This window comes from Heloderma suspectum, chromosome 1 (genome assembly GCF_057233095.1).
Source record: "Heloderma suspectum isolate Gila_16-S chromosome 1, 16-S_ref, whole genome shotgun sequence".
NCBI lineage: Eukaryota > Metazoa > Chordata > Lepidosauria > Squamata > Helodermatidae > Heloderma > Heloderma suspectum.
The window spans coordinates 399,715,722-399,740,838 of record NC_139458.1 but is presented as its reverse complement, the minus strand read 5'-3'; the positions used below and the strand labels follow the sequence as shown (position 1 = coordinate 399,740,838).

General features: G+C 44.5%; 1 protein-coding gene across 1 annotated transcript in view; it reads right to left on the bottom strand.

Moving 5' to 3' along the window:
• USH2A (usherin) overlaps positions 1 to 25,117 on the bottom strand; it is an 809,138-nt gene that overhangs the window by 302,507 nt on the left and 481,514 nt on the right. Inside the window, exons 39-40 of the mRNA XM_084828794.1 lie at positions 1,396 to 1,546; positions 1,096 to 1,238 (exon numbers count right to left, since the gene is read on the bottom strand). Of these exons, the coding sequence (XP_084684920.1) occupies positions 1,096 to 1,238; positions 1,396 to 1,546 (294 nt within the window). The remainder of the gene's footprint in view (positions 1 to 1,095; positions 1,239 to 1,395; positions 1,547 to 25,117) is intronic.

Sequence of the window (25,117 nt, the reverse complement as noted above, 5' to 3'; positions counted from 1 at the left end):
TTTTGCTGAATTAGATGATGAGTTGTGGCAATCCCGCTTCCCTGAAAAGTAACTTCAAACACCAATACTAATCTTCCCCGGCAATATGCAGCTGCAGAAGTATGTTGTGATTGTTCTAGGTCACTGTCTCATTTTATGCATATTGACTGTGAGCAGGTCTTTTCCCAGGTGGCTGTCAAGGAGCCACCACTGCTGAGGACACTGCAGTCAGCCCCTTGCTAGCATTCTTCCAATGAGCACCAGGTGGCAGCCATTATAAGTGTCCATAATGACCTGAAGTGATGGTATCCCCCTCCAAGGCATTATGGGCAATTACAATAGCAGGCAGCCAACAAGCCATCAGAGGAGTACTGCTGCCACTGGCCCTTTTCCTCAATAAGCCAGCCTGACCACACACACACACCCCTCCAGTGGAAATAAATAGGAGGACAAGCCACGAGCTGAAATGGGCTGGGAGGTAGCACATAGATAGCACCAACACCGCTCATATGGGAGGCCACGGGGGCCCCATGCTGACGGGGTCCCCTCAACCTTGGAGTCAGCTCTAACTTTGAGGCCTAACAGCCCCATATGAAATATGTATGTACTATAGAACACATCCCAAAATTTTCTTCAAAGTGATGGGGTTCTGTGGCATATGCACAGATTTCTTGGTAGACTAGTTGATGTGTTAAGTATTCCTTGAAGACAGAAGACCCACTGCTCTAGGTTAATCAATGAGCGTCCAGATGAATTCCATGATTTCCAAAGAGACTTCTAGGTTTACATTTCGCCAGGTAATGGGAAGCCAAAGAAGTTTTAAAAACCATAATACTATTTGTCTATTTACAGAATCAGTATAAGCAACTAGCCAAGAACACTGGAACAAGTCTCTGTAATTAATGTATGTTTAAGTGTTGTTGTTTTTTTTTAAAAAAACCCTATGTATGTTTACTTAAAAGTAAATCTCAGTGAGTTTAATGGGGCTTGAAGTATGTTTAAAATTGTAGCCTTACTTGTTCAAGAGCACTGAGTAATTGTTTGGACATCACTGAGAACTGCATGTGGATAATTAAAGAAGCAGAAATGCATGATGTAATTCCACAAACTACTTACTGTCCTCTGCTGTAACCATTAGAGTCCAGTTGCTGTATGCATCGCCATATCCATTGCAGGCAATAACCCTCATCTCATAAGATGTGTACGGCACCAGATCTGTGACTATGTAGTTTAAAGAAGCTGAAGGTTTGGAAAGCAACCTAAAGCAAAAATTCAACAAAATTAAAATAGAAAACACAGGAGAGGAGGAACATCCTGCATGTTATATATGTATAGAAATGCTACTCTTGAGGTAAGCCATCTCAAAGATCATTTTATATTTCTTTGTTATCTAGGTAGACTTTATTATTTGCTTACTCTAGAATATCTCCTGGGGAGTGCCTAGGCCTCATTTGGAGTCGGTAGCTGGGTAGGCCTGGAGCATTGTTGCGAACTGGTATAGACCAGACAACCTGAAGACTGGTTGGCGTGGCAGATGAAAGCCTTGGAGGCAACATGCCATCTGGAGCTGTCAAAAAACATGGATGAATTAGAGCATAGAAAAATGTGGGCAACATATGCTGGATGGAATCAAAATGCTCCATACACTGGAAAAACTGTTCCTGAGGATCAACAGCAATGTAAGCATGGTCCATTTAATTCGACATCTTTTTTCATTATTGCACTATGGTGCGATATGCTTCCCATTGCAATGCCATTGTCATAGTATGTCTGTGCTGAAACCGTCCCCCAACACCAAAAGGCTTTAAGAGGCAACACTCTCAAACTTGTTCTGCTACGCACCTCCTTATTCTGTTATCTGATGTCAGAAAGGTGGACAGATCAGCTCACACAGTTAGAGACTGGGGGTGGGTTGTGGGGACAAACATGCACTTTCTCTGTTGTTAGCGACTGTAAATCACACTGTAGCTACAGAGGGAATTGGTCATTCATAGGTTGCATGGTGACACAAGCAGTACTGCCACCATTCTTTTCAAGGTGCATGCTGCAATTTATGTATTTATTTTAATCATTTATAAACCATACCTTCATCCAGAAAAAATGAAGGAAAATACGTTCTAGGACAACATATATGAAAAAAACCCTTTAAATCAATAGATGTTAAGGCAACAAGAAACATTAAACAAGGATACAATAAAACAGAGAGGAATAAAATTACACAACCAGAAGAAACAATGCCTCAACACACAAAAACGGTCTAACTAGGGATGCTGGAGAAATTTGAGACGGACTAAATGAGCTTGGATTTCCAAGAATCCGACCTGTGGAATCCAGTGCGGAGTGACCCCCTCAGGCTGCATGGAGACCATGGACTTTTGGATGATTTCTTTTTTACTTTCCTGAAATTTACATATATAAATTTGTAGGAAAAAACGTACGTTTCTTCTGAGGCAACATTGAATGGAATGGGGGACAATACGCTAAATGTTATGTGCTAAGGTAAATTATGTAAACACGTAAATTCTTACGTAATTATTTGCATTTTTTTGCACAATGAAAAAAAAATTGCATCTGTGTGTGGGCGGACAATGGAACAAAAGGCACCTGACAATCCACAAAACATAGACGGAGCAGATTTTATATAGTCCATACATCCCTAGTTCTAACATGGTACCAGAAGGAATACAGTGTCTGTGCCAGGCATTCATCTCTTGGGAGAGCATTCCAAAGTTGGGGAACCACCACAATGGAAAATGCATTTTTCCTATAGACAGAATATGAAGGGCCTCCTTTAACGATCTTAATGCACAGACAAGTTGATATGGGAGGAGGTGCTCCTTCAGATATTAGAACCCCAAGCCATTTAGAGTCTGGTGCCCATTGGAGCTGATGAGCCAGAGGGAAGGGGAATTAAGAGAAGGCAGAGGTAGGGCTAGGCCGAGTCATGTGTAACAGTAGGTGGAGCCATGATAGGCACAGAGATCCAAAAGGCAATTAGGCATTAATCACTAGGAAGAGTGGAATTGAGTTCAGCTGGCTTACTCCCAAGCAGGGTCACCCCCACAAGACACTACAATCTGGAAGTATACCCCAAATCCTCAAGAATATTAATAAGGAACTACACCTGCAAGTATTTCTAATTGCAGTGGTGTAGTTATGTTAATGGTGCAATCTTATACAAGTTTACTCAAACACATGGCTCACTGATTTCAATGAGTCTTACTCCCTGGTAAATGGTATAGGATTGGAGCCTTAGTCTGTCCAGCAGCCACAATACAACAACAACAAAAAGCACTGCTATGGCACCTTAGAATATTTACTGAACTGATTAATGGATACAGGCATTTTTAATGAATTAGTTGTAAGGTTTTCTGTTTTCTTTTTTAAAGAGATGGTATTCTGACAAGCATTTTACTCTTACAAAGCAGTCAGAAAGACTAAGAATGCATACCCCTAAAAATTCCCTAATGCTGTAATCCTATGCATATTACCTGGGAGGAAGTCTCATTGAACTCAGTTGGGCTTAGGGGTGTATGAAACCCCACTTACCTGGCTCCGCTGGGGTCCGCGGGTGGTGGAGGCGATCCAGTCCTCCCCCCGGAATCCTCGATGGGGGGGTGAGGTGATCCGGTCCTCCCCCCACCCCCGGAATCCTGCCCGGCCAGCTCCGCTCCGCGGCCAGTCTGCAAATAGCGTTCCCTTATTTTCGCCGTAGTCTACGTAAATCTTTACATAGACTAGACGTGCCAAAATAAGGAACGCAAATGGCGGCGCCCATGGGCCGCCGCCATTTGCGTACGTGCTTTTTTTTCCCCCAAAGTCACCCGTGATAGGCTACGTGACGATTAACGTAGCCTATCATGGATGACATTGGAAATCTAGCCGTGATAGGCTACGTAAATCGTCATGTAGCCTATCACGGGGTTTGTTTTTTCACTTTTTCTTTTGCGGCCGGGGAGACGGGGCACTTCTCCCCAGCCTGAATTTCGGCCAGGCGAGGTGGGGCACCTCCCCCCCGGCCTGAATTTCGGCCGGGCGAGGCGGGACACCTCCCCCCCTCGCCTGAACTTTGGGGGGAGAAGTGAAGCACCTCCCCCCCACCGCGAATCACCCCTGCGAAAAGGTAAGTGACTTTCGTACATCCCTAGTCCCCGCTTTATCTATTTGCATCCCCGCTTTAGCCGTGATAGGAGACATAGATGCTTACTAAATACTAAAGCAGGGACGCAAATGCGGCAGCAACTGGGAAGATGACCTGGAGCTGCCACCGGAACCGCCGCCAGAGCCGCTGCCAGGTAGGTCCATTCCGGGGATTTCGGGGGGTGGCGGGGGGTATTCTAAAGAATCTGGCCCCACTGGAGTCTGTGGCGGAATTCTCCAACATCCCTAGTTGGGCTTACTTTTGGGTAGACATACATAGGATTGTATTGTGAAGTTGAAAGTTGTTCAAATGCCACTGTTAATTAGAAGGCAGCTGAAGGGATTGGGGAGGCAGTAACAGGTATACTGAGCAGTGTATACAGCCCGTAGGCAAAAATCCCCAAATAGTTCCTGATTATTTCCTCTTTCTTGTTTAATCGGCTTCACTGAAAAGGATTAGGAAGCCTGCACCTTTGTCTTTTAACTGTAGGACAAAACGTTCAGACATAATGGGCAGTATCCAGCTGTGTCATTCCATTAGCACAAATGGCATTGTGCTAATGGAAACTAGGTTCTGAACTATGTGCAAGAGAATAATTGAACGAAAGTTACGTTTGTGCAAGTGTGGTTGCGCAAGCAGTTTTGCATTATGCTTGTGCAACCCATTGTGCAACCCATTGTACAACCAGCTGTGCATTCTGCTTGGGTTGTACAACTGCTTGCACGCATTGTGCAATGTGCTATGCAAGCCATTGTGCAAATTGCTGCACAACTGCTTGCACAAGAGTAATGGGCAACCGCTTGTGCAACGGAAAGGTTCAGCAGAGCTCTGCTAGTTCTACTTCAGTTTGCAGAATGTCACCATTGGATACTGCCCAATGAGTCAAACTAACTACAAGTGCAGAGAAAGAGACCAAGGGTGCTTCGAGACAAGGCCTTTATGCTGCTATCACCCTGCCACATTCATGGAATTTTATTGGGGATCCAGACAATGACATCTTCTGCTCATAACCCCCCTGTGTTTTCTCACAGCTTCTTCAGGCTTTTTTTTTCTTACTGAGGAAAGCCCATTAAAGAAAAAAAGATGGAATTGCTGCACAATGCCTCCTGACTGTCAGCACTAGGGGCCTTCCATCTGGAAGCACCCCCAAACAGCAAGAGTTTTTCTCAGTCCTCCCTGTATCCACTTAAAACAGAGCTCCTCCCCTTCAAATACAGTTTAAAACTTTAAACTGTATTTCAAAGAAAATTGACATATTTCTTTGGTAAAATCCTTTAAAGAAGAAGAGGGGGAAATGCTTAGCTCTGATTCCAAAGCCTTACGTTTTGGTTTTGCTTTGCTGCTGCTAGCTGTTGTTGTTGTTGTTGTTGGTTTGCTGGCACCAAAACACACATACTCCCTTCTTAATCCTTCTCTGCCTCATTAAGTACAAAGGGATTTATTAGCACCCCCACAGTCATATTTGCTATTTTTAAAAAATCCAGTGCAAACAAGCCATTAAAAACCCCAGTCTAATATTAATTTTTACGACCTAGCCCTAGTCAGGAAGACTTGAACTTGCTACTATCTATTAGTTCTACAGTATTTGCTATTACATTCTATATGATCTAATTCTCTAATGTTCTTTACTGTAAAAGTTTGGTAATAGGTATGCAAAAGAAATGCATTATTTTGCAGACATCAATACGGGTTTTTGATATGAATGTTCAACGGTCATCACAGCTGAGTAATAACATTAACATTGTCTCATAACAGACTACATACTGGTGAAACAACAGTGGACCCCCCCCCCCAAATCTTTCCATTTTAAATTACAGGCACTTAAGATGAATTAAGATGAATTTGTTCCATGTCAATCCAAGGGAAGTTGAATTTGACCAGATAGCTTTTGTTTACATGCTGGATGATGTAGGATATTTCAACTGCATTAAAGGCTCTCTATAATCTACACATAATTTCTGAAAACACAGAAAAGGAACACAAAATTACACTCTAAAGGATCAAAGTACTTCGATGGAGTCTCTGTCGGGCAATAACCTAAAAGGTGTTCAGTAAATCTGGTCACATGGTGATAATTAAACCTATCAAGTGCTTCCCAAACAACTGATCACCTGCAACCATCCAAAAATAAATAAAGCACTTCACATATCTTTACTAATGGGAATGTTTTAGGAAATATTTGTCTTTATCATCTCTTAGTCTTAACTGCTCCTCTAAAGGATTCCTTAGTACCCAAGCAATAATTAGAAAGCAGCAATAATTTCTCTGTCACATTCTTAACAGAAGAGGCATGTACCTATCAGAGTGATATATTGTGTCTAACAAGCAATGCTACTCAAAATGTTCTCCTCAAGGTTTAATACAGCCCTCAAGGGGCAACCACTCCACCAGTAACTTACTGAATCAACACATCTTGTCCAGTAAATGCTCAATGAACATGGCAAAATGGCATGCGGCAATTACTTGTGCAATTACAAGTACAAAGGAGTAAAAGAATTTAAAAACTGAATTATATTCCTACATGAACAACCAATAGGCTGTTACATACAATAAACACTGAACTGGTCAATGTTGACATTTTGAAGATTAAGGTTTAGTGAGGATAAAATAGAGGTGTAAAGAGAGATGTTCTTCATCTGATTAATAAAGCTAGTGATACATATGAAGAGCTTTATGTCTAGTTCTGCCCTCTGTCACTCAAGTTGCTACCACTGTTTACAAGTCATTCTATAATATGGGCAGCAACATTTAAAAATGGCTTCAGCTACAACACAGCCACCCAACCAAAGTATGATTGAGAGTCAGCCTGATGTAGAGATAAGACTGTGTGTTTTTTGTTAACTAGTCAGTTCATGTAGTTTGTGTATAATCCCTTGGCATATCTACAGCATCCTCCCCTAAACTGATGCCCTCCAGATGTTTTGGACCACAACTGTCATCATCACTAACCATCACTGGGGCTGATGGGAATTGTAGTCCAAAACATCTGGAGGGTACCACGTCGGGGAAGGCTGAACTACAGAAACACACACTTTAGGGATGTGCGAATCAGCAATACCTGAGCCAGCCGAAGTTCGCCAAATTCCGCCTCAAATTTCTTCCGACTCATGTCCATTTCAAATTGCTATTTTTTTCCCTTTTCATTTCATGAGTATTTTCATTCATATTTTCCCAAATGTATGCATCAATTGTGTGCATTTTTGAAATGAATGTATTCTTTCAACATTGATTAAAGCGTTTGTCTGCATTTTTCAAAAGTACTAATTTTTTCGTGTGCATTTTTCAAATGTGCATATTTGTCATACACGTTTTCTTTTGTTCTGTGACTCTCATCACAAGCCTGGAAATTTTGACCACAGACTGAGTCAGCGTTTGAATCTGGGAAATGTGAATTGGGTAAATTCTGATCAAAACCCAACTGGAACAACTTTCTCATACATCCCTACTCATATTCCAGAGCGGCTTTCAGACTTCAAAGGGACGTTTAAGGAGAACATACTGAAACTCTTATTTGCAAGCTTATTTACGAGTTTATCGTATTTACTCAAGTTGAAGTTCTGCTAAAACTATGCACAGAATAAAAGAATGCCAATAAGCAATTAGTTGACTGATTAATGATTATAAATACATGTCAGAGAGACACTAGACAGAATTTATAGCTGTCCAAGAAAACCAATTATATGTCATGCTGTTTAAAAAGATATCCAGCCAATACCTGTCATAGAATAATGACCTACCAAAACAAGGAATAAACAAACAACAACCGCACATATACAATGGACATCACATGCCAATCCTATGAATGAATACATTTGTTTCCCTAGCCACCAGTACTTTGTACACTCCTATGATCTAGCCATCCAGTTAAGGTTATGTAGATTCAGGAATAACTCAGTTGTGGTCCCCTTCACGGATCACTGCCTTGCTGTGGCGAAGGGGCTGGTAACTCAGTGAAGCCATAAGCTATGCCGTGCAGGGCCATCCAAGACGGACAGGTCATGGCGGACAAAATGTGGTCCACTGGAGAAGGAAATGGCAACCTACTCCAGTATTCTTGCCAAGAAAACCCCATGGAATGGAACGTATCACAAGGCTAAAAGATATGACGCCGGAAGATAAGCCCCTCAGGTCGGAAGGTGTCCAATATACTACTGGGGAAGAGAAGAGCAGAGGGAATTTCCAAGTAGCGCCAGAAAGAGTGAAGCGGCTGGGCCAAAGCGAAAAGGACACTCAGCTGTGGATGTGACTGGTGGTGAAAAGAAAGTCCGATGCTATAAAGAACAATATTGTTTAGGAACCTGGAATGTCAGATCAATGAATCAAGGTAAGCTGGAGGTGGTCAAACATGAGATGGCAAGATTGAACATCGACATCTTGGGAATCAGCGAACTAAAATGGACAGGCATGGGCGAATTTAATTCAGGTGACCATTATATCTACTACTGTGGGCAAGAATCCCTTAGAAGAAATGGAGTAGCACTCATAGTCAACAAAAGGGTGGGAAAAGCAGTACTGGGGTACAATCTCAAAAACGATAGAATGATCTCAGTATGAATCCAAGGCAAACCATTCAACATCACAGTAATTCAAGTCTGTGCCCCAACCACTGTGGCTGAAGAAGCTGAGGTTGATCAGTTCTAAGAAGACCTACAACACCTTCTAGAACTAACACCAAAAAAAGATGTCCTTTTCATCATAGGGGATTGGAATGCTAAAGTAGGAAGTCAAGAAATCACTGGGATAACAGGCAAGCATGGCATTGGTGTACAAAATGAAGCAGGACAAAGGTTAATTGAGTTTTGCCAAGAGAACACGCTGATCATAGCAAACGCTCTTTTCCAACAGCACAAGAGTCGACTCTACACATGGACATCACCAGATGATCAGTATCGAAATCAGATTGATTATGTATTTTGCAGTAGGGATGTCACTTACCTTTCGTGGATTATACTGATGGTGGGGGGGAGGTGTTCCGTCCCTCCCCCCTGGAATCCTCCACGTCTGGCTGTGCTCCGCGGCAGCTCCGCGGAGCAGCTGGCCAGGCCCAGCCAGGCCAGAGCCGTCCGCAGCCAGATTTCCGGCCGCGGAGGGCTCTGGGGGGGGGGAAAAACCCGCGTACGCAAATGGCGGCGGCTACAGCCGCCATTTGTGTTACTTATTTTTGCTGTCTTAATCTGCATAAATATTTACGTAGACTAAGACAGCGAAAATAACAGGAACACAAATAGCGTAGCGGACGCTATTTGCGTTCCCCTTATTTTCACCGTCTTAGTCTACGTAAATATTTACGTAGACTAAGATGGCCCAAAATAAGGAATGCAAATGGCGGCGGCCGTAGCCGCCGCCATTTGCGTACACTTTTTTATTTTTTACCCAGTTGTTTTAGGCAATGTAAAAACTTACGTAGTCTATCACGTCTCTATAAAAAAAGCAAAAAAACCCCCTCCAAATGGTGGCAGCGGCAGCTGGTCGGAAGACCAGCTGCCGCAGCCACTGCCGCTGCAGCTGCCTCTGGAGACACCGCTGCCCGGGAGATCCGCCCCAGGTAAGTCTTGTCCCGGGGGGGATCCGCGTGGGGGCAGGGGGGCAGGCCGTTCCGCCACAGATTTCGGGGGGCCGAATGCACTGGCATTCGGCCTCACCGAGATCCATGGCGGAATTCTCTGCCATCCCTACTTTGCAGCCAAAGATGGAGAAGCTCTATACAGTCAGTAAAAATAAGACCTGGAGCTGAGTGTGATGATGAGCTTCACATCATCATGAGCTTCTTATTGCAAAATTCCGGCTTAAATTGAAGAACGTAGGGAAAACCACTAAACCATTCAGGTATGACCTAAATCATATCCCTTATGAATATACAATGGAGGTGACAAATAGATTTAAGGGATTACACTTGATAGACAGAGTGCCTGAGGAGCTATGGACAGAGGTCTGTAATATTGTTCAGGAGGCAGCAACTAAATCCATCCCAAAGAAAAAGAAATGCAAGAAAGCAAAGTGGCTGTCTGATGAGGCTTTACAAGTAGCTAAGGAAAGAAGGGAAGCGAAAAGCAAGGGAGAAAGGGGACGATATACCCAACTGAATGCAGAGTTCCAGAGAATAGCAAGGAGAGACAAGAAGGCCTTCTTAAATGAACAATAAGGATGGACAAAAGTCCCTTACCTGGTCCCGCAGCTGTTTTCGGTGGGGGGGGAGGCGCTCCGGTTCTCCCCCCGAAATTCTTGGTGGGGGGGAGGCGCCCCGTCCCTCCCGGCTGAAATTCAGGCTGGGGGGGAGGCGCACCATCCCTCCCCGCCGAAATTCTGGCCAGGGGGGAGCGCCCCGTCTCCCCGGCCACGAAATAAAAAAGTAAATTGTAAAAAGAAAAAAAAAGTTATAGGCTACGTAACGATTTACGTAGCCTATCATGGCTAGATTTTCAAAGTCAGCCGTGATAGGCTACGTAAATCTTTATGTAGCCTATCACGGCTGACTTTGAAAAAAAAAAAAAAGCACGTACGCAAATAGCGTTGCCCTTATTTTCGCCGTAGTCTACGTAAATCTTTACGCAGACTACCCGTGCCCAAATAAGGAACGCAAATAAGGAACACAAATAGCGTTGCCCTTATTTTCGCCATAGTCTACATAATCTTTACGTAGACTACAGCGACCAAATAAGGAACGGGAATGGCGGCTCCCTGTGGGATAATGTACAGATACATTATCTGTACGTGCTTTTTTTTTAAAAGTCACCCGTGATAGGCTACGTGACGATTTACGTAGCCTATCACGGCTAACTTTGCAAATCTAGCCGTGATAGGCTACGTTAATCGTCACGTAGCCTATCACGGGGGCGGGGTTTTTTTTTTTTAGTTTTATTGGAATGGTGGCGGCGGCAGCCGGTCGAAAGATCAGCTGCTGCCCCCGCCCCTGACGAAGACCCGACGAACCGCCACCGGGACCCACCGCTGGGAGGGACATTCGGGAAAGGTAAGTCCCGTCCCGGGGGGGGGTGCGGGGGGAGGGGGGTGCAGAGAATTTCTCCCCGAAACTTGTTCGGGGGGCCGAACACGTTGGCGCTTGGCCCCCCGAAGTTTCAGGGAGAAATTCTCCGCCAACCCTAGAACAATGCAAAGAAATGGAGGAAAACAATAGAATGGGAAAGACTAGAGATCTTTTCAAGAAAATCAGAGATCTCAAGGGAACGTTTTGTGCAAAGACGGGCATGATAAAGGACAAAGAAGTAGGGATGTTTGAAAATCACTTACCTGTTCATGGATAATATTGATGGTGTGGGGGGGCGTTCCATCCCTCCCCCCCAAAATCCTCCGCGGCCGGCTGTGCCCTGCGGCAGCACTGCGGAGCAGCCGGCGAGGCCCAGCCAGGCCGGAGCCGTCCGCAGCCAGATTTCCGGCCGCGGAGGCTCGGGGGGGGGGGAAGCGCCATTTGTGTTCCTTATTTTTGACATCTTAATCTACGTAATTATTTACGTAGACTAAGACGGCCCAAAATAAGGAACGCAAATGGCGGCGGCCATAGCCACCACCATCTGCGTACGCTTTTTTTTTTTACCCAGACGTTTTAGGCTACGTAAAAACTTACGTAGCCTATCACGTGGGTGTAAAAAACAAAACAAAACTGCAAATGGTGGCTGCGGCAGCCGGTCGGAAGACCAGCCGCCACAGCCTCTGCAGCCGCCACAGCCACCCGGATGATCCGCCCCAGGTAAGTTTTGTCCCAGGGGGATCCGCGGGGTGGGGTGGGGGGGCAGGCTGTTCTGCAACAGATTTCGGGGGGCCAAATGCACTGACATTCGGCCTCCCCGAGATCTGTGGCGGAATTCTCTGCCATCCCTACAAAGAAGGCAGGGACCTAACAGAAGCAGATGAGATTAAGAAGAGGTGGAAAGAATACACAGAAGAACTATACAGAAAAGATCTGAATGTCCCTGATAGCCAGGATAGTGCGGTCACTGAACTTGAGCCGGACATCCTTGAGAGTGAAGTCAAGTGGGCCTTAGGAAGCATTACTAACAACAAAGGTAACGGAGATAACAGTCTTCCAGCTGAGCTATTTAAAATCCTAAAAGATGATGCTGTTAAAGTGCTGCACTCAATATGCCAAAAAATTTGGAACACTCAGCAGCGGCCACAAGAGTGGAAAAGGTCAGTTTACATTCCAGTTCCGAAGAAGGGCAATGCCAAAGAGTGCTCAAACTACCATACAATTGCGCTCATGTCACATGCCAGCAAGGTTATGCTCAAAATCCTACAAGCTAGTAGAGGTGTACGAAACCCCACTTACCTGGCTCCGCTGGGTTCCGCTGGGGGGGAGGAGCTCTGTCCCTCCCCCCGGAATCCTCGGGGGGGGAGGCGATCCGGTCCTCCTCCTGGAATCTTCGAAAGCAGGCTGTGCTCCACGGCAGCTCTGCGGAGCAGCCGGCCAGGCCCAGGCCAGGGCCGTCCGCAGCCGGATTTCCGGCCACGGAGGGCTCTGGGTAAGGGAAAAAAATGAGTACGCAAATGGCGGCAGCTACGGCTTTATTTTTCTTCGTCTTTTTTTTTTTTTTTACAGAGACGGGATAGGCTATGTAAAAACTCACGTAGCCTATGATGTCTATGTAAAAAAAAAAAAAAGACAAGACTGCAAATGGCAGTGGCGACAGCTGGTTGGAAGACCAGCCGCCGCAGGCACCGCCACTGCAGGTGCCGCCGCCGCCGCCCGGAACATCTGCCCCAGGTAAGTCTTGTCCCGGGGGGGATCCGCAGGGGGGCGGGGGGGTGGCAAGCCGTTCTGCCACGGAGTTTGGTGGGCTGAATGCACTGGCATTCAGCCTCACCGATATCCGTGGCGAAATTCTCTGACATCCCTACAAGCTAGGCTTCAGTAGTATGTGAACTGAGAACTACTGGAAGTACAAGCTGGGTTTCGAAGAGGCAGAGGAACTAGAGATCAAATCACCAACATTCACTGGATCATGGAGAAAGCAAGAGAATTGCAGAAAAACGTCTATTTCTGCTTCATTGACTATGCTAAATGTGTGGATCACAACAAACTGTGGCAAATTCTGAAAGAGATGGGAGTACCAGACCACCTTACCTGTCTCCTGAGAAACCAGTACGAGGGTCAAGAAGAAACAGTAAGAACTGGACATGGATTAACCGAGTGGTTCAAAATTGGGAAAGGAGTACGACAAGGCTGCATATTGTCACCCTGCTTATTTAACTTATATGCAGAGTACATCATGAGAAACGCCGGGTTGGATGAATGCATGAATCACAGGTCAGAATTAAGATTGCCAGGAGAATTATCAACAACCTCAGATACGCAGACGATTCCACCCTAATGGCAGAAAGCGAAGAGGATCTCAAGAGCCTCTTGTTGAGGGTGAAAGAGGAGAGTGCAAAAGCTGGTTTGAAACTCAACATTAAAAAAACGAAGATCATGGCATCTGGCCCCATCACTTCCTGGCATATGGAAGGGGAAGAAATGGAAGCAGTGACAGATTTTGTTTTCTTGGGCTCCAAGATCACTGCAGACGTAGGGATGTCAGATATTTCCGCAACAGATCTCGGTGAGGCTGAATGCCACTGCATTCGGCCCCTGAAATCCATCGCAGAATGGCATGCCACCCCCCGCCCCCTCCGGGTCCCCCCCAGGACAAGACTTACCTGGGGCGGATGATCCAGACTGCGGCAGCTCCAGCGGCAGCTTCGACGGCGGCAGGTCTTCCGACCGGCTGCCACTGCCGCCATTTGCAGTCTGTGTGTGTGTGTGTTTTTTTCCCCATAGATGTGATAGGATACCTAAAGACTTACGTAGCCTATAACGTCTGGGTTTTTTTTTAAAAAAAAAGTCTACGCAAATGGCAGCTATGGCCACTGCCATTTGCATTCCTTATTTTTTGCCGTCTTAGTCTACGTAAATATTTACGTAGACTAAGACGAAGAAAAGAAAGGGGAACGCAAATAGTGCCCACTACGCTATTTGCGTTCCCCTTTCTTTTCTTCATCTTAGTCTACGTAAATATTGACGTAGACTAAGACGGCAAAAAATAAGGAACGCAAATGGCGGCGGACGTAGCCGTCGCCATTTGGGTACGTGGTTTTTTTGGGTTTTTTTACCCAGAGCCCTCTGCGGCCGGAAATCCGGCTGCGGGCAGCCCTGGCCAGGGCCTGGCCGGCTGCTCCGTGGAGCTGCCGCAGAGCACAGCCGGCTGTCGAGGATTCCGGGGGGGAGGACCGGATCGCCTCACCCCCATCGAGGATTCCGGGGAGAGGGACGGAATGCCTCCCCCCCACCGTGAACAGAATCCGCAAAAAGGTAAGTCACTTTCGTACATCCCTATCCCTACACAGACGGTGACTGTAGCCATGAAATTAAAAGACGCTTGCTCCTTGGGAGGAAAGCTATGGCAAACCTAGACAACATAGGAAGAAGCAGAGACATCACCCTACCAACCAAGGTTCATAAATTCAAAGCAATGGTTTTCCCAGTAGCAACATATGGCTTATACGCAAGATTCACGGCTCTATTTTGTATATAAGCCTATGGGTACATCCTGCCGATCGCCATTTTTTTAAGCAACATGGCGATTGGCAGGATGTGCCCATAGACTTATACACAAATAGAGCCATGGACCTTGCATATAAGTCTAAGTCTATGGGCACATCCTGCCAATCACCTTTTTAAAAAAAAAGAAAAGAAAAAAAGGCAGTCGGCGCAAAGGAGGCGAATGGCTCTGGCCGGCAATTTGTTACCTCTCAAATATAACAAAATATACCTTGACCTCAGCAAAGCTTTCGACAAAGTGCCCCATGATCTCCTGATGAGCAAACTAGCTCAAAGTGGATTAGATGAAACAACCATCAGGTGGATCCACAGTTGGCTACAGAATCGGACTCAAAGAGTGCTTATCAGTGGGATCTTCTCAAAGTGGGGAGAGGTAACAAGTGGGGTACTGCAGGGCTCAGTCCTGGGCCCAGTGTTCTCCACCATTTTTATTAATGACTTGGAGGAGGAGGTGCAGGGAATGCTGATCAAATTTGCAGATGACACAAAATTGGGTGGGATAGCTAATACTTTGGAAGACAGAAACAAAATTCAAAGTGATCTGGATAGACTGGAGCGGTGGGCAGAAAACAACTAGGGTTGGCGGAGAATTTCTCCCCGAAACTTCGCAGGGCCGAGCGCCAACGTGTTCGGCCCCCCGAACAAGTTTTGGAGAGAAATTCTCCGCACCCCCCCGCCCCACGCATGCCCCCCGGGACGAGACTTACCTTTCCCGAATGTCCGTCCCGGCGGCGGGTCCCGGCGGCGGTTCGTCGGGTCTTCATCAGGGGCGGGGGCAGCAGCCGATCTTTTGACTGGCTGCCGCCACCGCCATTCCAATAAAACTAAAAAAAAAAAAAAACGCCCCTGTGATAGGCTACGTGACGATTAACGTAGCCTATCATGGCTAGATTTGCAAAGTCAGCCGTGATAGGCTATGTAAATCGTCACGTAGCCTATCAACGGGTGACTTTAAAAAAAAAAAAGCGCGTACGGATAATGGCGGCCCCCATAGGGAGCCGCCATTCCCGTTCCTTATTTGGTCGCTGTAGTCTTCGTAAAGATTACGTAGACTACGGCGAAAATAAGGGCAACGCTATTTGCATTGCCCTTATTTTCGCCGTATTCTACGTAAAGAGTTACGTAGACTACAGCGACCAAATAAGGAACGTGAATGGCGGCTCCCTATGGGGGCCGCCATTTGTGTACGCCCTTTTTTTTTTTTTTAATTTCGCGGCCGGGCGAGGTGCCTCCTCCCCGGCCTGAATTTCGGCCGGGCGAGGCGAGAAGCCTCCCCCCCCGGCCTGAACTTCGGGGGGGCAGCAGCGAAGCGCCTTCCCCCCCACCGCGAAAAGCTGCGAGACCAGGTATGTGGGTTTCGTGCACCCCTAAAAACAACAGAATGACATTTAATAGGGATAAATGCCAAGTTCTGCACCTAGGAAAAAGAAACCAAATGCAGAGTTACAAGATGGGGGATACGTGGCTCAACAACACTACAAGCGAGAAGGATCTTGGAATTGCTGTAGATCATAAGCTGAATATGAGCCAACAATGTGATGTGGCTGCAAAAACGGCCAATGCTATTTGGGGCTGCATTAATAGAAGCATAGCTTCCAAATCCTGGGACGTATTAGTTCTCCTCCTCTACTCAGCACTGGCCTCATCTGGAGTACTGTGTCCAGCTCTGGGCACCACACATTAAGAAGGATGCAGACAAGCTGGAGAGGGTTCAGAGGTGGGCAACAAAAATGATCAGGGGACTGGAAACAAAGCCCTGTGGAGAGAGACTGAAAGAACTGAGCATGTTTAGCCTTGAGAAGAGAAGACTGAGGGAAGATATGATAGCGCTCTTCAAGTACTTGAAAGGTTGTCACAGAAAGGAAGGCCAGGATCTCTTCTTGATCATCCCGGAATGCAAGACACAGAATAATGGGCTCAGGTTCCAGGAAGCCAGATTCCGGCTGAACATCAGGAAAAAATTTCTGACTGTTAGAGCAATACAACAATGGAACCAATTCCCTAGGGAGGTGGTGGGCTCTCCCACACTGGAGGCATTCAAGATGAGGCTGGACAGCCATCTGTCAGGGATGCTCTGGTTTGGATTCCTGCATTGAGCAGTGGGTTAGACTTGATGGTCTTATAGGCCCCTTCCAGCCCTCCTATTCTATGATTCTATTCTGAATTTCTCTCTGTTTAATTCTTTAATAAACATACTAATTTGGAATGTGAAGTTGATTTAATTGTTTGCCTAGTGTGAAATTGGCCTTACTGATGCAAGTAAGAAGTTTGGACTTCTTGACAAACCCACTCCCCTGGGTTTTAAGGAGTTTAAAGAGCACTCTGGGTGTGAGACCAATCCTTCTTCATATATAAAAGCCATAAGCCTGGATTCCCATGAATCCAGGTTATGAGTTATTAAATATTAATATTCATTAAGAGTTGAATATTCAATAAGATTCAATAAGAGAAAGGTGGAAAGCCAGAGCCTATTAGAGGAAGGGGGGAGGGGGGAGAGAGAGAGAGAGGAGGAGGAGGAGGAGGAGAGAAGGAAGGAAGGAAGGAAGGAAGGAAGGAAGGAAGGAAGGAAAGAAAGAAAGAAAGAAAGAAAGAAAGAAAGAAAGAAAGAAGCCCAGAATTCTAGAGGAAATGAAGCGTCCGAGCTGCTGGGACTGGAGAACTGTTGGAGAGAGCTGGATCAATGAAAAAAAGATATTGCTTGGAAGGGACCTGGATAAAATAGGGACACAATCTATTTAGGTTAGCTAGATGTGTTTATCCCTGGTGGTTTTATTACCTTATTGCTCATATTGTTCTTTGTAGTGTGTGTGTGTTTGTGTGTGTGTATTAGTGTGTGTTTATCCATTCAAATTTAAAAACTTGTGCCTATGAACATTTTTCTTCAGTGAAGTTTAAACTTTGTTACTTAAAATGTCGTGGTGCCTTTTTTTTTCAGGTTACCCGCCCCATGTCTAATAGCCAGCTTAAAATAGATGCCTGAGGCCCAAAGAATTTTAAGGTTGGTTTGGTTGAGGGCAGCAGCCAGAGAAAAAAAAGATTTCCATCTGGTAGCAGCAGAAAACTCCACAGGAAAGGAAGGGCAACAAGGAGTGGGGGCACACCCTTTTTGCCTGTTTTCCCGTCTACTGACAGAACAGGGCATTTTCCTGGTCTGTGACAATCTCATTGGTTATTACTAATACTGGAAGAGTAACTTCATTGGCAGAACATAGCATTATTGAAAGGATACTGTTTAAAGACATGATGTCAAATCACCTGTTTACATATTGAAATTTAGGACCTGAATAAATTTAGCTTTTATTCCTGACTAATTTCTGCTTACAGATTAATAAGGTCGTAACATAAATCTCAAAGGCAATTTCACATAGACTTTATTCTAAACAATACTCTTCTCCTCATGAGTCATGGGCTGTTTTGATATAGAGTTTACAGTGTGTCTTTCAGCAAACCATAAAACCTCAGCATTTTCATTTGCAGTCTTTATAGTGGACAGCACCTCCCATGTAAGGGCTGAATTTATCTTTGCCCAGGTACTCCCTACAAGCAACTGTTAACATAACTGATCACTCACAAAGCACGCAGTTCTCTAAAGCCTTGTGCAGATGACCAAAGGTGGGAATAATGAATGCATGAAGGGGGAGTGTGACAGATCGCTCCCGCTGCCCCACCCTCTATCCTCCAAACATTGATGTATGCATTTTATTTATTTATTTATTATATTTTTAATCAGCTCAACAGAAGACGTTCTCTGTTGATCAGCTTTTCTGCACAGAAGCCATGTGCATGCAAATTGTCTGCACAAAAATACAGGATACAAATCACTCAGAGAGCCTACACCTCTACGGTGGTTACTGAAGAGCAAATCAATGGCAAGTAGGTGTGGCCTGCAAGCACAATCTGCCCCACGCTCCATGCACATTGATTACTCCCATACGTGCTCATCTTCACAGGGCTCTTTCCCACCACATTTACTTTAAGATCTAACATGAACAAGGAACAGCACCAAGATGATATCCATACAGGTATGGAGGGTATGAACAGACTATGAATCTAAGACCTGCTTCAAATAACTGTTTAAGGGTGCAGTCCTATGGGCATGGCCGTAAGCCTCCGAACTCAGGGGCTTACAGCCATCCAATTCAGAGCGGGAGGAGTGGTGGAGGCAGTCTTTGCCTCCGTGTGCCTCCTGGTCTGCATTTCAGCTTGATGGGCTTTTTTCCCTATCCAGCTGAGGCATCAGGGAGGGGGAGGGAAGGAGGCTGGGGCAGCCAGAGGATTCCTTGTAAGCTGGCCTCCCCAGCCCATGGGAACACCCTCTTTACCTTCCCTCCAAGGTCGCTTTTGCAATCTTGGAGAGGCAGCAGGCGCAGTTCTCTCCATGCCAGCTGCAAGGGGGAGGGGCAGGGGGAGGGGGCAGGGAGCTCCAACTCCTGGCTCCAAGGTTGGAGCACTGTCTCTGGCCTTGAATCCAGGAATCCAAACTATTCTCTGGTGCCCCAGATGCTGCCTAGGGGACATAGGATTTCTATCTCCTATTGTTAATTCCACTTAAGTTTAATTCTCTCTTTTAGTATATTGGTGGTGTATTTAATTTAACTGGCCACCCCCTGCTTCCAAAGATTGGGGTGGGAAGGAAGAATGCTTAAACATAGCTAGATCCCTTGGATTATATTTCCTTCTTCACTCACCAAATGTGGACTATTTCACGTTAGACTTTTTCCCTTTCAGTGTCTTACAAATTTGATATCGCACTTGACAACATGCTGTTGGAGTACATAATTACAGGGGGAAATGCATCATGGAAATCAGAACAAAATTAAAATGAGTATTTTTACAGTTATCCTATAAAATCACAAGCAAATTAAGGCACCTGCATAATATAAAGAATGTTTCGAGATTCAAAGGTAACACAATACTATATGTTGCCTTCTGGTGGGTTTTAGACTTAATCCACTGGAGCTGTGACTGAAGTAATTAATAGCATAACAGTGTAAATACAGGCATTCTAGCACTCACTTGGAGTCATGAGTCAAATCCAATGAAGAAGCAATGGCTACCAAGTTTAATGTTCCAGTCGCACTATACATTAACTTAGACTGCAATCCTAAATGCACTTGTGAGGGAGTAAGCCTCATTGAACATAATGGGACTTACTTCTGAGTAAACATGTATAGGATTATGCTGTTAGCTGTCTTGTTCACAACCTGTCAAAGAATTCAAAGTATCTGGTCTTTGAAGTAATCTATAATCTCTAGTGTAAAGAATACTGCATTGCATGTCAGGTTCAGATAAAACCTATTTTTTATTATTTTGGCTTCTCTCCCCCACCCCCTTAACAAAAATCTAATTTGCTTGTTGTTCCCTTAGGTGCACTGTACACAGTTCATAATTTATTTGATGTAAAATGTCAGTTTAGATTCTTGCACTTCTTTGATATAAAAGAAAAAAACATGTACATTTCAATTTTCTTCTATCAGACTGCACCAGCAAAAGCCCCCCATTGAGCTGCTCAAAGACCTTTGTGTTAAATTAAACATCAAGATTCAGAAACTGTGAGGAATGATATTTCTGAGACATACAGTACAAATATATGAGCCTAGGAAAAAGGTAATGATTTTTCCTACTAGTAAAGTGATCTCTCCCAAAGATCATATTTGATCCTTGAATTTGTTCTCAGTTATAATTTAATACATCACGGTTGTCGGGCGATTTCTTTACATTTAGATACAAAGTAATATTGTCTGGTCCACAAAGAGCAAAACAACATATTCAGGAGGTTTATTTCCTCTCAAGGTGTTTATTTTTCAAACAACCATGAATGATAATGCAGAAGAAGTGGGCATAACAACAGAGCTGAAAAAACACTATTATTATAGATGCCCATCACTAGCACTATAGAGCTGCTATAGGACCAATTCATACATAACCATCTTGGATTAATATACCATGATTTATAATACAAGAATGAAGGATTGTCTTCTCCCCCATGAACCTTCCTGTATGCTAAGATCATCTCCAGAAACTCTTCTCTAGATGCCCTAACTTTAAGTGGGTAACTACCCAAGACACAGTCTTCTCAGTTGTAAGGCCTACCTTTGGAATTATCTCCCTAGGGAAACTCATCTGCTATTAATTCTTATGCCTTTTTAGTAGGGGTGTACAGATCCCCTACCTTTCTGGTCTGGGAGGGTCCGGGGGGGGGAGGCGATCCGTCCCCCCTCCCGGAATCCATCCGGGCCAGCTCTGCTCTGCGATCCTGTGGAGCTGGCCGCCGGGTCTGCATCGCTGGTGATACGGCCGGTCGCCATTGCCATGACGTATCGCTTCGCTGGGCTAACTAACTCTGGATGCAAATGGCTTCCACTACGCCATTTGTGGCCAAAAAGCTGTTAGGTTAACCTAAATGCAGCCATTTACGGCTGCATTTAGGTAAATCTAACAGCTTTATGGATGCAAATGGCGTAGTGGACGCAATTTGCAGCCGTAAAAAAAAAATGGCTAGCTCTAGTTATTATAAGACTTTTGGTGCACTATGTCATTTAGCTCAACCTCAGAACAGCTTTTCTGGGTTTTGCCCTACATGTCAAAGTAAAAGACAAAGCATTATAGCCAACTCTGACTACATAAGGGAGGATACATTAAGAGATGAAAAGGAAGGACTTCCGGCTGGGACCAATTTTGCTTTGGCAGCTTCCCACGGGTCTCCGTGGGAGCTTTCTCAAACAGCTTTTTAAAAGGTTGAGAAACCTTTTCATCTCCCCTCTGGAATTGAAAGGGGGGCAAGACAGTATCCCTGGACAACATCTTGGAGAAAAGTAACCCCCAGGAGATAGTGGAGGGGGGGGGGCTGGATTCCAGGATTATCTCCCCAGAGCTTTTTACCAATGCAAAAGGCTGTACTGAGACTCCTATTTTACAGGAGAAAACAGGGCTGACATGTTCCATAATAATAAAAGCTTTAAGAAATATCAACAACCTCTGAGGGATGATTTAAGAAATGTTAACAATATTTGAGAACATGTGAGGAGCTGTAAGATCTGTTTGAGAGAAACATGTCTGCACTGAAGAGAAGAAAGGAGCTAGCATCTACTCCCCCCGCATCCTCTGTGTCAAAAGTGTCGAAAACAGAAGATATAGGGGAATTATTTACGCTGATAAAGACTTTATCTTTGCAATTTATGGAACAAGTCAAAAGGTTGGATTTAATCCAAAATTCCATCACCGGCTGCCCTGCAAGGAGCTGTAGATTTAATTAATGCGTCACAGCAAAAAATGGAGACGAAAATTAATGAGCTTGAAGACCGAGTGGCAGGAAATGAAACTACGACATGAATTTGTTTTAAAAATATCTCTGATAGAATCTCTCAACTGGATGCCTTCACAAAAAGATCCAATGTATGTATTATTGGGATTAAAAATCTGCCCAATGATGTAAAATTGTCTATTTTTGTGGATAAACTTTTGCATGAGATACTCCCTATTCCATCTGATTATTTTCTTGATATTGAGCAGGCATTTCGTGTGCCAAATGCTAAAGGGACTGATTACATGATCATAGCTGAATTTGCAAAAGTCTCCACAAAGAATTATATACGGCGTTTGGCAAGGGTCGCTGGAAGCCTTTCCTGGAAACAAGATAAAGTTATGTTATTTCCAGACTACATCAAAGAGATGGCGAATAAAAGAAGGCAATTTATCAAAGCAAAGAATATGGCAAAACAAATGAACCTCCAATATTACTTAAAATATCCTGCTACGTTTTGTATTGTGTCTGAAGGTCAGATGAAGAAGTTTCTAAATCATGAAATGGCAGAGGCATGGCTTAACGTAAAAATGCATGAGAATTCCGTTACAGCCCCATGAACTGGAATCTTGAAACAAGCTTTGTTAACTGTTTGTGGTTACTCTACATGATCCAGGCTAATTCAGAAGATAAATGATTATATTTATATTGGTTTACTCTCTTTCATCTTTTATTTTTTCTTGCTTTTCTTTATATTTTTTATTTTAAAATAGATAATATATCTAGTATAAAATATATTACCGATGGTTGAAGGTTTATATTAAGTTTTATTATTATATAATACTATATTTTTAAAAATTATTATTATTATTATTATTATTATTACTAATAATATAGGCTTTTGGGAATGAATTGTACACCTGTTTCTTTGATATAAGATTGATGATATGATATAGAAACGTAAGGTTGTTTATTAAACTGTAAGATTGTTAAGGTTATAGATACAGTTTTTAAAATAGAATGGCATCGGAGGCTGGGGGGTGTTGGAGTTTAAACTCAATTTTTTAAGGGGGAGGGAGGGGGGAAGGAAGGGGGGAAGGGAATTTTTCTTTTTTCTTCACTTCCTTTCCTCCTCCCTTTTCCCCTTTTCCCCCTTTCCCCCCCTCTTTTTTCTTCTCTCTTTGTTATTGTGGTGTTCTCATCAGAATATTGTACTGTTGGGAAATTGAAGTATTGATTAGGTTGTTGGTAATTTTGGTATTGTTTATTTCATTTATATAAATAAATAAATAAATAAATAAATAAATATTTTTTTAAAATAGATGAAAAAGAAGTATCATTATCAGAAGCCTCTTTCCAATTATCCTTGATGGTTCTTAAGAAATTAAAAAGACCACCCATGCCTAACACAGAAACCATGTCTTGTGGGAAGTAATATGTAGATTTTCTAAATTTCATGGCACATTAAAAAAAGGAAACACTTGCAACAGGTTCTTCACTTTGCCCATTAAAACAGCCATGGAACACCTATTTTAATTCTACTATGCTACTATTTATTCTCAGGGCACCATATAAGCATACTTTTTCATATTTTGGGGCACAATCCTACGGAGATAGTCATCAGCCTCCAAACTCAGAGGCTGATGACTATCCAGTGCAGGGTGGCTGGAGCACAGAGGCGATCCTTGCCTCCATGCTCCAGCCACTCTGCATTTCTGGCTAGACAGGCAATTTCACCTGTCTAGCCGGGGAGCTTCAGAGAAGCAGGGAGAAGGCTGCACGGCACATAGGAAGCTGTGTAATGTGGCTTTGGCAGTCTCGTAATGTGGCTTTGGCAGTCCCTCCCTGCCCCCAGGTCTGCCCTCTTTCCCCCATCTCCGTGCTCCATTTCCAAGCATGGAGATATAGCCAGTGCAGAGAGAACTGCACCAGCTACGAGGGTGCAGGGGTGGGGAGTGTGGTTTCTGGGTTCTGAGGTCAGAGTCCAGAAACCGAAAAAGCCTATCTCCCCCAGATGCTTTCTAGGGGACATAGGATTGCTCTTTCCATAGCCACATTGTTACTTCATTTTAGAATGAAGATTTCAATAAGTCAGCTTACTTCTGAAACTTGCTCAAACAAGGTTTTTGGTTTTAACTTGTGTACTACTTTCACTTCTTTGTTATAACAGTGAAATCATAATTGATTTGACTTAAAACATAATTTGTGAGCACACACACATGTGCGCACACAGGCACAGATCTACTTTGGAATCTCAAATGAGTAGGGATGTACGAAATTGCCCTTACCTGGCTCCGCCGGGTTCCGCTGGGGGGGGGAGGCGCTCCGTCCCTCCCCCTGGAATCCTCGCCGGGGGTGGAGGTGCTCTGCGTAGCGGACGCTATTTGCGTTCCCCCTCATTTTCACCGTCTTAGTCTACATAAATATTTACGTAGACTAAGATGGGCCAAAATAAGGAACGCAAATGGTGGCGGCCATAGCCGTCGCCATTTGCGTACACGCATTTTTTTTTAAGTCAGACATGATAGGCTACGTAAAGATTTATGTAGCCTATCACGTCTTTTTTTTTTTTCCAACACTGGAAATGGCGGCGGTGGCAGCCGGTCAGAAGACCAGCCGCCTCCGCCGCAGCCGCCCAGAAGATCCGCCCCAGGTAAGTCTCATCCCGGGGGGGATCTGCAGGGGGGTAGTGGGTGGCAGGCCATTCTGCCACGGAGTTCAGGGGGCTGAATGCACTGGCATTCGGCCTCACCGAGATCCATGGCGGAATTCTTTGCCATCCCTACAAATGAGTGAGATTTTGGACTCCACTTGGGAATTTAAGTGTCCCAGCTGATACAAATGGACCCGAAGCTGAGGCTCCAAGGTCTAAATAGAATACCATTTTGACCAATCATTAGAGATGTCGGAGAAATCCATTTGGGGGATGGAGTTGGATGGGATCACACACACCCGAGACTTCCACAGCAGCTTTTCTGGGAATTTTCTGCGGGGTGGGGGGAGTTCTACAATCTGTGCAAATTTCTGAGTAATTTGTGCAAATTATGGCCAAATTTGCTTAGAGTATGCAAATTATGGCCAAATTTCCATAATTTGCACAAATCCGGCCATAATTTGTGCAAATTGCACAGAAATTTGCACAAATCGCAGAAACTTCCAAGAAATGCGTTCCTTGGAATTTCCCGGAGTTTGGTGAATAGCC